At 32.7% G+C, this 15,743-nt stretch overlaps 1 protein-coding gene and 1 long non-coding RNA gene across 2 annotated transcripts; one reads left to right on the top strand and one right to left on the bottom strand.

Annotated features, from left to right (window-relative positions):
• Nucleotides 1-268: 268 nt before the first annotated feature.
• LOC138328344 (uncharacterized) lies at nt 269-3,954 on the top strand. Its single transcript, XR_011209198.1, has 3 exons — nt 269-532; nt 3,084-3,254; nt 3,599-3,954. It is a non-coding gene; the product is annotated as an uncharacterized lncRNA (long non-coding RNA).
• Nucleotides 3,955-4,299: 345 nt separating this feature from the next.
• On the bottom strand, nt 4,300-11,244 carry LOC138327202 (acylglycerol kinase, mitochondrial-like). The gene is made up of 8 exons (XM_069273183.1): nt 11,071-11,244; nt 10,574-10,613; nt 9,888-9,967; nt 8,476-8,551; nt 7,643-7,741; nt 6,811-6,843; nt 5,863-5,957; nt 4,300-4,438 (listed from the first exon to the last, which is right to left on the bottom strand). The coding sequence occupies exons 1-8, from the start codon at nt 11,178-11,180 to the stop codon at nt 4,300-4,302; spliced, it is 672 nt and encodes a 223-aa protein (XP_069129284.1). The 5' UTR covers nt 11,181-11,244.
• Between the last annotated feature and the right edge of the window lie 4,499 nt (nt 11,245-15,743).

The following is a 15,743-nucleotide window of genomic DNA, read 5'->3' as shown; positions in this document are numbered from 1 at the left end:
TCCGGCAAAATATTAGCGACGATGCCAGGAACAAGACATTTCTTTTTAAACGGTGTTAACAACTGGAACCGGGACGAACACGTGTTCGATGGTAGGAAGGCCATGGCCGCACCATGCGGTACGGCTGACCACACGATATATCAGAATCGAACGACATCTGCTTCAATACAAACCAATTCTGTATAACAGACACACAAAGAATGTCCGTATGAACACTAAATTACTGCTAGCACCACAAAACTTCAACAAGCGATTTTTTTTTTTTTTTTTTTTTGGCAAACAAATCTATGGGAGCAAATATTGTGCACCTTCCCTGTACGTAAACTAGATTAAAAAGGATTTTATTCACCTCCCAACAGGAGAGTTCCACTGCTATAGAAGGACAGGGGGCGTAACTCTTTTGTCTTCATCTGATAAACTGAACTAATTGAGAGACCATTAGTTCTTATTATGTGAGGAGGGACATCAGCCATATACAACATGTCGGCCGTCTCAGTTGGTGTAAGAGGGTAACTTCGATTGTCCAATGGAGGTACGTAAATATATGGCTTTGGTAGTTTTACTTTGCATGCGTTGTTAATGTTTACTTTGCTTGAATGCGTTGTAATATCGTTGTAATAATGTTGTTCGGTATGTGAAATAGTCGATACCAGGAATTTGTTGGAAAACATTAATGTGATATAAAAATAGAAAACAGATTATACAGGTTTATATATATCCTAATAATTTGTTATAATAGTTGCTAAATCGTTTCTCAGGTTTTAAATAAACTAAACAATATATGTTATTAGTGAAATATAGAGGAATCCTTTGTGTATAGCGTCAGCCTATATATAGCTACGTTATGTGTATGACAAGGCTCGTCAATCATAATATGATCTTGTGGGTTTTCAAGTTGTTCTTGATCTTATTGTCAATGTCATGACTGCTAACGCTATTTGCTCAAGAATTCATGTTAAAATGTACCCTTTATTATATTCAAAAAACATAATGCAGTACTCAGGTATTGTACAGATTCGATAAAATGGGTACTTATTCAGTGGGATTTCAGGTGTAACGTAAAGATTTACCCCCGGTAGAAAGTACCCGGGATCATTATTCTTCGTACATGTAGTCATCTTATCCATGCAGCTGCCGAAGTAATATTAGCACCTTGGTTGAACAAACTGGTCAAATTTGTTCCGAGGCAAATAATTATACAATTATATGATTAGCTCGTTTCCATGGCAATGGTTAAACTAATAGTATTTATAGCCATTGGCATCGATATTAGCAATGTCATGCTTTCATGGTATATGTTCTTCAATAGTTGAGTTATTGCACGTTCTTATGTTTTATTGTATCCGGTTTTACAAATCCCCCGAAGGTCGATATAGAGGAGCCTTCTGCAAAACCATGGAAGTTGTTTTTTTAGCTCTCTGGAATAGAGAGATTACGCGATCAGTTGGGTTTTTTGGCATGTGTTACTTTATCTAGATTGCATTACTTTATTGAGCAAGCACTAAGATGTTCGAGGTTAAGGAATTCTCTAATTCCATCCAGCGTGTGACTCATAACGCGAGGGAACTCCGAAATGAGTCAAAGTCAAATATGTGTTAAATCCGAGACACGGCATAGCGTTTTAATAACAAATGTAAATCAAATTGGATTCTTTGCATGTGTTTCCATTTATAAAAGCTTAATCATGGAATTTATCGAAAAATTGAATATTAAATTTTAATAAGTTATTAATAGCAAAGACATATATAACACATAGGTAACTCTATTATGTCCCGATAACTTTTCCTACTTTTATATATTATCCTATTTCATTTCAACAAATTTTATTGCAAATAATATGCAAATGGATTTGGCAACAGGTAAAGCGTATATTGGCCATCTCCAAAAACATTATCCTATATTGGTATTGAATGATAATAGCCTGTATTATTTTCTGTCATGCACAAAAGGGAGAGTCAGGGGAGCAGTCGTTTTTCCTATATGAAGGTTAAATACAGATATCTCTATTTCATGTCAAATGATGGTATTTTTAATTCAAATAGAGATATCTGATTTTACAATAAAGATATCTGTATATTTGAAATATAGATATCTTCGATTGAATAAGTGATATTTCTATATCGTGTTTTATTTGAGATATTTGTATTTTAAATAGAGATTTATCTAATTCAAATACAGATTTCAATAATTAAATAAAATATATATATATTTAAATTAAAGATATATCGATTTAAATCAAAGATATATATATTTAAATTAAAGATATATCTATTTGAATTAAAGATTTGTTTTTTATATTAATAATAATATCTTTATTTTGAATACATATATCAGTATTTATTGATACCAAACGGCATTTAATGAGCTCAAACGGCTTGCTATAGTCTTTTGCCTGTAACCAAACGGTTGTAATTTGTCTTAACGAGTAAAGTGCCTGGTGAGACATGCTAAAACCTCCAATGCAATGACTTTTAACTAAGGTGTGCATTTCATCAGCAACAATGGTTTATACCGTTAAGTCAAACTTGATGAGTGAGGACTATTATATAATGGTAAACATGAACAAAGTGGATGACTCACAACAATTATAATGGTACTGCTGTATACCAATAAACAAGATGAACCAATAATTATTTATCGTTAATAATTTCTCAACTTTGCATTTCTTTAAAAGAATTAACATCATGAGGCCATTTCTGACAAGAACATAATTTCCAATATTCTCTTGCTACAACGAGATTAGTGTTCCAGAGAGTTACGTGCCCCTTGGGCTCTTGTTTTTAATTTCAACACGAAAGTTTTAATTTTTTTATCATTGCCAATAATACTAGAGTTGTTATATCATCCTGGGGGACATTGAGGCAAAAAGGTAAGATGTACTCAAGTAAACAGATAAGCTGTGTATTTCCCAGTTGTTCAACAGCGACGGCCACCACGAGTTGTATTTCGATGTTAACAACTCATTTCTGGTATTCCTTAGTGTGTTCTGTATTGACATTAGTGTTATAGTCGATGTTTCATCTATGATATTATTTCAAATTATGATTGATAATATACACCATTTGAGTTTCTTCCTGTTGTAGAGAATGCTTAAAATCGGCAGCGTTTTACAGTTCATGCAGATGACCGTAGTTAAATATGCCTACTGTACAATGTAAGTTGGCCGAGGACCACAACACCAAGGAAATATATAACCAGCCCTGTTTCAGACTGAAATACCTATATATATTACAGTGACACCAGCTTCCAAACCGGTAAGCGAGATACATTGTTTTGGTATTCAAATATGACAGAACCACAATTTTAAAATTACACCAACAGACCTATGGATGAAATTGAATTCCAGGTCTGTCGATTTGGGGAAGCAGAAAGAGTTGGGCCCACTAGGGAATTAGAGTTGAATCTTTAAATTCCTTCAGAAAGGAACAATGGATTTTTATTCAGAACATTACTTGGCATTCCAGCAGGTGAGCGATACAGGCCATATGGGCCTCATGTTAGTTTACCCGCAACGAAAATAATAAATGATAGTATTAATCACAACTGAAACTATAATGAATAACTTTGATAAATAATAACTTATGTTTTATTGCTTTAGGATTTCAAACCAGCATTCAACATGGCTTCAAAAATACCAGACAGTGTTATACATGCCCATAACGAGATGGTATTAGATTTGGACAAAAATATAGAGCATTGGAAGTTAAAGGAGCTTATCGACCACCTGAAGGACGACCCACTTACAGCGACAGATATAGGTAGAATAGACACGGTACAGCAACTGTTCTTGTGCCTGATGGGCAAAACATTCATTAGCTATGGAGATTACGAACAATTAGTACCAAAATTGAAACTAGTGAAACCTGTACTGGTAAAAATCACAGACAGATACACGGAGAAGATGAACAAATTGCTCAACCGGAAAAAACATTCAAGTGAGTAATGATTTGATGTACAACATTCTAATACGTTATTTTTTATTGACACTGGCAATTGCAACGTGGTAAATAATAAAATGATTTCAAATAATCTTGACATCATTACAAGCCAAACATTATGATTCACTATTTTAAAGAACAAGAGGCATATCATATTGACACAAAATACTGGCCCTTCAAGTCAGTGGTTTTATAGATTTGACTTTTTAAGGTCAAAGTCATTGAAGTTTTCTTTCGTGATTCTGTTCAATGCAAAATAAAAACGTTAGGTAAAATTTGTTTTTAAAATTAAAATTAAAACCATTGTTAAAACATAAGATATAGTGTGTCAAATTCATATAAAGTGTTAGATATTTTTCTGTCAATTTTCATATCCTGGTTGTCCGTTCAAAATTATAATGTGACCAGGATTTTTTTCATGAGTACTGACCTTCAGACTAATGACATCAACACTCCTACCCAGGCCCCGGACTACAGACATGGCTCCCTCACACATCAGGCTGTAACACAAATCAGTATTATTATCATTGTCACATTACCGTATAACGGCGTATTCGACCCAATAAGGGCCCATGTCCCTAAAATCGCCCTTCCCCCTTTTTGAGGCCTCGATTTCCATTGCCCAGGCATAAATAAAGACCAAAACTACACGAAACTGTATAGATTTGAAATAATTTAGTCTTAGAGCACCTTTTCATTTTTTCAATATTTATGGGCGCTTATTTGTTTGAATACGGCATTACTACTCCTGTATTTGAGTTTGGTGGCATGCAAACTATACTGAAAATTATTTTTATTGAAATATGGTAAATAGGAATGTCAATTTCAATTGTCAATCTACAATTTGGAAAAAAGAAAAATCCTGTTGGGAAAAAACCCACAGATACCTATGTTTAATATTTTTTTCAAAAACTTTGTTGATCTCATTATGATATGTTAATATTTACTATTTGTGTCACTGATTTCTTATTATTGATTAATAGAATTATGACTAAGTAGTCAAGTAAAGCATACAATGTAGAATAGTTGCGCAGTAATGGGAAAACAATCCATCATTGAAAGGATAATGAAATACAGTAGTTTTCATTCATATTTCACATTTGTGAAAATTTGGATCTTGTATGAGTTGATAATGACAATATGTCCTAATTCATTCAGTGGTCTTGTTTAGTGTTGTTCCAATTATTGATTGTAATCGATTTCCAATCAGAAAGGTAACCAATTACTGATAATCAATTATGATATGTAAACATTAATGATTATTTCAAAAGCAGAATCGCAAGTTTACTTTCATTTTTGCTCAAAGAGAGAAGAGGTGTTCTACATCATTTTATTCTGACCTATAATGTCTTACCAATCATCCTATTGAACCACAATTAACTGGAAAACACATATATGTTCATTGATATTGATATAAGATTATTATGTTGAAATGCGATGATAAAAATAATGTAAATCTGTATAATAATTAATTGTTATACCCCTATGAAATAGTTCCTATATAAACTCTATTCACAAAAATTTCAATAAATGAACTGTTCTGTCGAGCTGACCAAAGACCTGTCAAAATCGACTGATAAAATGTGCTGTTGGACCAGAGTGACGTCACACCTACAATTCGTGACGTCAATGCATTGTTTTGAGTCAATGGGTATAACAAAACAGTCATCGACTAAGTTTTCGTGTAACAAATGATTTGTTGGACCCTCACACAAACTGTTGGCCTCAGTCTTCGGCCTCGGGCAACAGCTAGTTTGTCTTGTCAGTTTAACCACTATCTTTTAAAGATTTATATCATATTATTATTAAACTAACTGATAATTAATTGAAAATTGATTGGATGACACTATTTTAAAACCAACATTAGCTGATCATCGATGACGAAATCTCAACCGACTCCAAAACTTGGTGTCATTAAACTTACAGAACTTGATCTTTATCTGCACCAAACAACAGCTTAGCAAAACGATTTTTGAGGCCAAGGGGGATAACTCCAACTGGAATGTTTTGTCTAAATGTCTGAAACAAGATTTTGAAGAACTGTCTGAGAAATACAGAAGACAATATTAAGACTTAGATATTATGTACGGTAAACTAAATTGCTTTATAAACTTGAAGCTCCATCATGATTCTCTAATAAAGAGTTTGATTACATACATTGTATATCAGAACACTTATTGCATATCCATCAATTTGTGTGAGGACAACATTTTTTGCAATTGTTTTTTTAACAAACATGGCTACAACAATTTAATTTGCAAAATAATCACTTATAGATAATAATCCAAATTGAGATTCGTTAAAATTCAATATTCTCATTGTAATTTATTTTTTCCATGAAAGTAACATGTTATATGGTCTATCTAATACAGTATCTAGTAAACTTAATGTTGAACATTTTTATTTGTCAGCCATTTAAAAGGATATGCCGTAATATAGGACATTCACAAAGCATAATATAGTGCCTGGAATTTTACTCTGTTAATATCAACATTAAAGTGAATAGTCGGGCAAAGAAAACCAGTCTAAATGCATTCATTGGCCTTTCAAAAGTTCTCACTTATTAGTACGACGGTCAAGTTATGCTTAGTTTCCCAGTTCTGACCATTAAAGTAAAGAAAAGTTGAAAGCATTGAAAACGAGACTGCGTGGAAATGTAACCACGGACATAGTGAGCCGGGAGGACGTTTTAGAATTCCCATACTTTAAATTAATTTCTTCGTACGCAGACAGATTTTGGCGAGAGATTTTATTTTTCTATTTCACAAGAAATTATACTGGATACATTCACACCATTTTTACCGACTTTAGCCATCCTTGCCCGACTGTTCACTTTAAGCGGTATTAAGTATTTTATCAAAAATCAACTTACCTTATCTTCTTTTCTCATAATTCCAGTAATTGTCTGAAAATTAAATAAATACACTTTATATGGAACTATATCTTATAAAAGCGATAATTTTAAATAAGTTTCAGGAAAACTAAAACAGAAAGTTTTCATAATTCAGCAATATTTCTTATTGTATAGATTTCTCAGATAATCTCTAGGTACTGCAAAGCAAATTCCATAAATATCATAAATATAGCACAAAAAACCTCCATTTTTGTTCTCTTCCATTAGCTACCAAGATTAAAAGCAAAAAAACATTTATGTTAGAATTCTAGTATCAATACACATTAAGTTATCAAGCCAATCTAATTTTAGTTTCGGAAAATCAAACTACCCCAAATAGATGGGAACATTGTTTCCATAGACCTCACCATAAACCAAAATTTTAATACCAAGAGATTTGATCAATGAAGATAGATCCCCATCATACCTTCAAATCTAAATACAAATGTCTGTCACCGCCTTCACACAAAAATATTAGAATAGATCTTTACACAATTGTGAAGAGTTATGCAGAACTTAAACAAGTACTGACTGTAATGGAAACCATTACAGATGTCCCCTGAAAAGCCCATAGTCATATCATTGTTTGATGTCCCTCATAAACCCTATGTTCCGATTTTCACATGTTTTTTTAAAAACTTGTTTTGCTAGCAAATTCTAAATTTCGACCAATTACAGTCTTCCATTTGTTACTATGGCGACAGATTAAGTTTCACGTTTTTTTTTTAAATTTTTTTGCCTGCAAATATCAAATTTTAGCCAATTAGAGGCTTCCATTTTGTTACTATGGTGACAGATTCAGCATTTTTACCTCAAGCAGTGTGCCATCCCCACCCGCCACCACTATACCGTCTGTGTCCGACCTCTCCATGATCGCCACTAACTTTTTCACCTGGCCTTCATATTCCACCTAATAAAGGGATAAAAAGTTCACTAAAAACAGATACACCCTCAAAACTTGAAAAACATTTCAAACCAAAAACTGTAGATCTATATTGTATAAAACAAAGAAAACAGGAAAATCAAAATAAACATCATCTAAGTACAAAATAAATTACATTTTGAGTTTTCCATTACTCACAGAATTATGGTATATTTCCACTGTTTCATTCACTTTTTCTTTAAAACTATTTGACAATTAAGCAATTAATTGATTTTGACATCAGATGTACATTTAGTCTATCTGTTTAAGTAACAATACGTTAATAAACATATGAGCCAAAGGGAGATAAGTCCTGGATGAAGACATATTCAAAAAAACAAAACTATAACAGATATATTTAACATGTTCATTTTGAATAAACTGTAAAAACAACTTTCATTTGTGGTTATGTAATTTCACAATATCTATTAAACAAAAACAACAACACATTTTTTAGATTAACTTTCATAGAATGAAACGCAAATAGAAGTATCTTTTGATCTTAATTACATGAATAGTTATTTTGGGAGGTTATTTTCTTTGATCTCCAAAACAGTCCTGAAAAGAGAGAAAAAATCAAGGGGAGGTAATAAAACTAGCAGGCAATGACTCTAACTACAATGGATCTAACATTAGTAACATACCTTTACAACGTTGATGTCCAATCAAGGGGAGGTAATAACACTACCAGACAATGACTTACTATAATGGATCTAACATACCTTTACAACATTGACGTCCAATCCCGCAGAGTGTAAGATCGGGGCTGCATTCTTCTCAAAAACCTTCACAGCACCTCTGACAGGGGAGACAATTCATAATTTACACAGGTCAGAAAATGTCAACTGAGAATGAAATGATAGCTTATGTGTTGAAAGCAAATTTTTCTATTTTTTCTTTTTATGTGTGGACGGAATAGTGTATTGTTCTTGAATGATTAATATAAGATGAAAGTATGAAGTGTGATAAATGACAGTATGATGAGATGATAAAGACGATGTGATGATGAATGTTGATGATGAAGATGAAGATGTTGATGATAATAATTATGTTGATGAAGATAAAGATTATGGTGGTGGTGATGATATTGATGATGATGATGATGATGATGATGATGATGATGATGATGATGATGATGATGAAAATCATGGAACAATGTTGGTTGTGATGATGGTGACGATTGATGATGTGATGATGATGATGATATGATATGAGTATAAGATGTTTTGAGAATGAGCGTGATAGTGATATTGAATGTGAATAAGAATGCAAGTACATGTATCTATTTATTATGTGGTGTATTGCACATGAAAATGAAATAAAAAATAAATTATATAAAAAAAATAATTCTAATTTAATGTTTTTTTGGTCTTTTTTTTCCCATTTTCAAGAGTTCAATGATTCCCATTAAAAACTGAGCTCACCACCAACATAAATAAAATATGTTGCCACATAAGATATCAAGATTTCTGAAGCTACAATTTGCATTTATTACACCATCTACATGATAAATCTGAATGAATTATTTGTTTGAACATACTTCGTCCCGGACCTGGTTACTGTTGGTGATATACATTTAAGTACCAGGATGTGCAAGAAGAAAGCCAAAGTTGTACATGTCATGAAAACTTACCAACCCATTTTATAAAGTTGTAACGATTCACCAATGCAACAATGTATTATATCACAGAGTTATGTATTAATGCATCATTTAGTCCAAATAACGGTTTATGTTTATTATAAGAGAAGTGTCAGCAGGCAGGCATTTTTTTAAATTTTTTTTCTTCTTTAAATTTTATTCCCTGTCTGAGTTATTCGAATACAAAACTTAAATATCCTTTAATACAGCCTTATATAGATCATGGTTTTGATTCTCAGAGTTCTCTTGGTATCTTATGACAAAATCTGTACCAAAAATCCTGATTTTGTGCAAAACAAAAAATTGCATGATGATAAAATTGAATTTTTTTGTGTGTAAGCACTAATTTTATAGGGATGGTTGGTTATCCTATGCAAAATGTATACTTGAAACAGTATAGTTGTCTCCCTTGGTCATATACACATTGTTTCATGATCGCTGTATTGTGATACGCATTTTATTACACACAGCCAGGGTAATTATACATGTACATACCCGCCTGAAGCTGCTGGGTTTAGGAAAACAGTTATCTTTCTAGGTCGCTCTTTAAGGCTGATCCTTGCGTTACCATATTTCTGTCAATTTGAATAATAAGAAATAATACTATAGAACAGATAATGAGAGATAATGATCATAGTCCTTCGGAATAAACCATTCTGGTTTGCTAGAGTTATTTCCCTTTGTTTGAATTCATCAACAGCTGTCGAAATCTGATTTTAGAATAGAAGGGGTAGACTGGCAAATTTTTTCCAAAACCAAAAGCAAGAGACCTTTGCTCCGTCAGTACTGACAGAGTAAAACAAAGGGAAACAACTTTGGTAGATCAGAATGGCAACATTAAAAATGACAGCATTTGTATCATAATGGGACTAATTCACATACCACGTGATACCCAATAACGTTTGTGCGGGACTAGTGTCTCCAGTGGTGATGGAACGTAATCATTTGTACTCTTCTCGCTGAAATGATGTTATCCCGCGATAATGTCATTTGACGTCATTTCATCACCAATATAGAAACGATAGTCCTGCACAAATATTACCGGGTATCACGTGGTACGTGAATAAATCCCATTTAATCTTATTGATATATACAGAGTGAACTAATGATGTAAAAATGGGCACAAACAGGATTTTAAAGAAAAGAAGAAATGTCGAAACATTTTCTATATATGTACATACCAAGGCCTCTTCACAAAACTCCCTTCGTATCCACTCTTGGCTGAAATAAAATAAAATCAATTATTACATGTAAACCTGATGATTGCTTAGAGACATTAGTAAAGCTTATAAAATTAATTCAACACAAACTGTAATAAGATTTCATAATTCAATTTTATATGTGCATAACTTTAAAATTTTAAGAGCGATATTTTTGTTAGCTTTTTACGATACAGATCTAGTTGCTGTAGTTATCAATACATACTAGAACGATGTCTGTCATCTGTCTGTATGTACTGAACTAAAAGAACATCATTACAGTAGTGGTTCATATTTTGCAAAACCAGAAATAGTCCTGTTTCTGATCAAATACATGACCGTTCTCATCAGCATTAGACTATCACGTGTCTCTATCAATATGATCTTGAGGCAAGAACATGCATCTACAAAATCTGACAATTCTTCTGTAGTGATATTAGTATGTTGCATTTGGCCAAGCATTAATTCTTGTCGCTTACTCGTATTTCCCTTTCGCATAGTTTACGCCATAAATTACAGCTCCAACAGCGACAACTGATTTCTTCCAGTTATTTCTGATAACTTTGGCATATTTTATCACGAGAGCCATCTGGGACCATGCTGTATTCAATGTCAGTTTAAAAACTCGACGTTGATCGCACGCTTTGTTTAAATGTTTGCTTGCTACAAGCGCATCAGGGCACAGATAGTCAAAGATCTTTTTCTAAGCAATGAAACGAATCCGGTGATCATGAAAAGTCGGAATGCGTGCGGACTTTGAATAGGTGATTAGTGACGTACATTGTACTTATAATTTATTTTATTTTTTTATCGCTTGTACCAGAAACATATATACATATATATATGTATATACACTTGTTTGTTTCTGCTCATACAAGAAAAAAAAAAAAAAAAAAAAAAAAAAAAATTCTTAAGTAATATCGGCACTTTTTCTAATGATATAAAATACATTTTGTATGTAACAATATATATATAGGCATAGGCCGTTTTCGATTATACTGTTTGACTGGTTTGACTAGTTGTTCGTTTATTAATAAAAGAAGGACCTGGTGATTTTAGAGACGAGCCTTGATAAAGCCCTCACAGGCCCGTATAAAAAAAACAAAAACAAAAAAACTACAGGTCCGGTCGAACCGGTTGTTCCGAATAAACGAAAACTAGTACTAGTCCGCTAATGTCTATATTATTATTTGCTTTTTTTTTTTTTTTAATTTTTTAATCATTTTTTTGCAAAAAAAAAATAATAATAATAATAATAAAATGAAAATAAAAATAAAAAAAAGCCTCAATAATCTATACATACACAAAATTGTATTCGAATTACACGTAGCTACAATATGGGAGGGAATCGTTATGAATTTATCTCGATAAAAAGAACGAGATCTAAATGATATGCCGATCCTTATTTATCTCTATTTCATGATACGTCAATGTACTAATATGAGGGCACTGTTTGTTTGTTTTAGTTTTATCAAATAATTTTTTTTGTAACAATAATAATCCATATTTAAAGCTTATCCCTTCCGTGCAAACTAAAGTATTGATCAAGAAATAAAACATAATTGTAAAGTACGACTTGACACCGATATCAACCAGTTACAAAATACACATATGTTACAATATCGGAAATACAGTCAAACCTCGATGATTCGAACTCCGATGAATCGAATTTCTCGCTGTATCGAACTTTTTGTCTGGTCCCGAATTTCTTCACTATATAACATTACTAACTAACCCATGTATGACTGTGCATTTCTAATGGAAATTTCAAAACAACATGTAACCTAATAATGTATGATTGGGATCTCTAGTAATTGATTACTATGAGATAGTCCAGGGGTGGATATAACGTCAGTTATAGTAACTCCTGGAGTGTCGAGGATGCACATGTACTTGTACATTAAAACCAAGTAAATATGTATTATGGAACAGATTTAAACCATGTTAATTCAAAGAACGAATTCAAAAATACACAGAGGAACATTTTTATTGCAAAAGATCTATATCAAGTGGGATAAATAAAGAGTTTCGAAAAATGCACTATAAACGTTAAATAACAACAACTGTTTAAATGGCACCATCTCAAACCACAGGCACGGTTTTTTTTGCCAACAGTATATGTATACTACAATATATATGGGTCAAGGAAGTAATATCAACAGTTATTTTCCATATAACACTTGATCCTTATAGACATATTTCTGTAGGATACGAATTACTTTAAGTAATAAATATAGGACAAAGAAGTAATTCTAACAGAGTGGGCAATTGTCGAATTTTCGAGGCGATCTGCCCCTTTGTCAAGAGTTACTACAATTTATACATATACTGTTGGTAAAAAAATCGTGCCAGGTCCCTGTGTTTCACACCTTAAACAAAACAATACTGACAAAAACCAGCTTAATAAAAGATTCAGAACAACAAGACATGAGATAAATGCATCAAGGAACATTTATAGATAATACACCATGGTCCATGAACATTTAAAACAATTACTGTACATGTAGGTCCTACTATAACCTAAATTTTGGCGTCTTAATTTCGCTCGCACACTTATCAAAGTACAGAACTAATAGAATCCGAGCTGGCGTTCGTATATATACAGTAAACTAATTACTATATAATTGGTCATTTTGCAGAACCCCCCCCCCCCCCCCCCAAAAAAAAAAAAAAAATACACATTGAAAATATGTACACATGGACACAATATATTGCCAATGAATAACCGAGTTACCGGTACTATTGAGTGAACTCTAAAAAGTCAAAAACTTGTCAGATTGCTGAAACAATAAAAATGTAGTTGCTCCCTAATTTAAAGTTCATTATAATCTATGGAACGTTATCTGATACCAGACACCTCTTCTTCAATGGTTAGCTGACGTCAGCTAATTCTGACTGATTTCAGCTTATTCTGACTGACGTCAGTTAATTCTGACTGATGTCAGCTAATCAAATACGCAGCTTTCTCATGTGATCACAATTTTGCAATACATTTTGAGATATGTACATGTATACAAATATATAATGCCAACTTATTTAGTTGAAGTTGACATACCAAAACTAATTATACTTAAAACTTCAATGATAAGATGATTCTAGATAGACTAATCACGATGTGAATTATATTTAAAATTCCGATAAATTGATCCAATGAAGAATTTTTCTAACGCTTATTTTTCTGCCCCTGTTTTCAAGAATACGGTTTGATGTTAATGGAAAATTGTTATGTTCATGAATGCAATTGGCAGATCACAATATGTTTAGACATCCGAACGTTATATGAAAAAAAAAAAAAAAAAATGACGATAAATTATAGAGAAACTGATTAAAGATATATGTTGTTAACAGCAAGCGACTTCTTATCACAGCTTTTTGAAATGCAATAATTTTATGCATCATTTAGGTTTATTTCCAAAAAGACACCAATGCACGATTTACACAAAATACCTCTATATGGACTCGATGAAGTATAATTGAGTTTGGTTTGGTTTGTTTAGTTTTACGTCCTATTAACAGCCAGGGTCATGTAAGGACGTGCCAGATTTGTTGGTGGAGGAAAGCCGGAGTACCCGGAGAAAAACCACCGATCAGCGGTCAGTACCTGGCAACTGCCCCACATGGGATTCGAACCCGCATCCCAGGTGGAGGGCTTGTGGTAATATGTCGGGACATCTTAACCACTCGGCCACCGCGGCCCCGTATAATTGATTATTCGGCCGCGTATAATTGAGAGTATATGCGGCCGAATAATATTTTTTGACATATAAGACTAATGAATTTATAAGAGTGACCTGACAAACTATGAAGTTCAGAACAGACATATTATTCATCCAGACTTTGAATGAATTACTAAATGTATATCAAATATCCTTTTAATAACCCAGGACATCTAATCAATTAGTGCGAAATATTGAATCTGAAATTAATACCAACATATATTTTGTTTTAAAATATATTTGATACATGTTAACGATATAAACACCGTGACTAACTGAATTACAGCATAATTTCAAAATAATTTTCTTAGCTGCAATATTGTAGCTCAACAGACTTCTAGACAGATAGTAGAGCTACAATTAATGCTGATGGAGCAAATCAATGATTATGAAAACAATTCTTAGAAAATTTGTTTGCATTTCATGCATATACACGCATAAAATACTTAAAAACCTACAAATATATAGAAAAGTGTGCCAAAGTGATTCTCTGAGGCAGTGCTGTTCAGTAGGACAGGTTACTACCACCATTTCGTGCCCCGCTGAAAGGCATAATATGCCGGGTATGTATATTCGTTCTAAATCTCTTCATTTGAGATTTATCGATGGGTGTAAATGGGATACAGTCTTCGTTACCTTCAGCTAGATGTGACGTAACTATACACCCATGCAACTGATGATAACCTTTAATGCGAAACCCGACATATGTAGTATTGACAATATTTACTGTCCCAACGTTTAAGGGTAATATGACTAGACACTCACAAAGTGCATTATACTATTTGTGTACACGTATTAATTTACAAAACCAAGTTCAAATCCTACATCAGTTTTATTTACTTTATTTCCAGCATCATATACATAGTAGATTAAAAAATGAATTAAGTTATCGTAAACAGATCTATTTAAAGGTTAGCGTGATAAAATTAATGATCAACATTAAGCCATTTCTCAAATTCCATACGAAGCTTGGTTATTATTGAACATACTTGAAATAAGTGTACATGTAAATACGTTAGTATCATGTGTTGCGAGCGGCGCGGTTTTGTACATGTCATTTCTTTTTTTTAACTGTATGCTACTTGTTTTGAAGAGGAGGCTGGGGAGCCTATAATAATGCATTGGAATTACAAGTCTAATTTTAATTCGATTGACGAGTCTACACACCCTGATATTTGGTAATCTAAACCTATCTAGAAATGATATTGTTCATAATTGTACTTAGAAATATATCCTTGATGCGAAGAAAAAAAAATCATACCCCACGCGTACTTTTACAGTTTCTCGCCATGATTTTGCAGTATTATTGTGTTTTTATATACATGTAGTTAGTTATCACAATTGTATATAATGTCTGCCTTCTTCATATTGTTGATTAACGATTGTAGTTTATGTTGTAGAGAGCTTCATATAAATTTAATAACATGTGCTCAATA

Source organism: Argopecten irradians, chromosome 7 (assembly GCF_041381155.1).
Source record: "Argopecten irradians isolate NY chromosome 7, Ai_NY, whole genome shotgun sequence".
Classification (NCBI taxonomy): Eukaryota; Metazoa; Mollusca; class Bivalvia; order Pectinida; family Pectinidae; genus Argopecten; species Argopecten irradians.
Note: the sequence above shows the minus strand (reverse complement) of the source record. Positions and strands in the feature narration are given on the sequence as shown.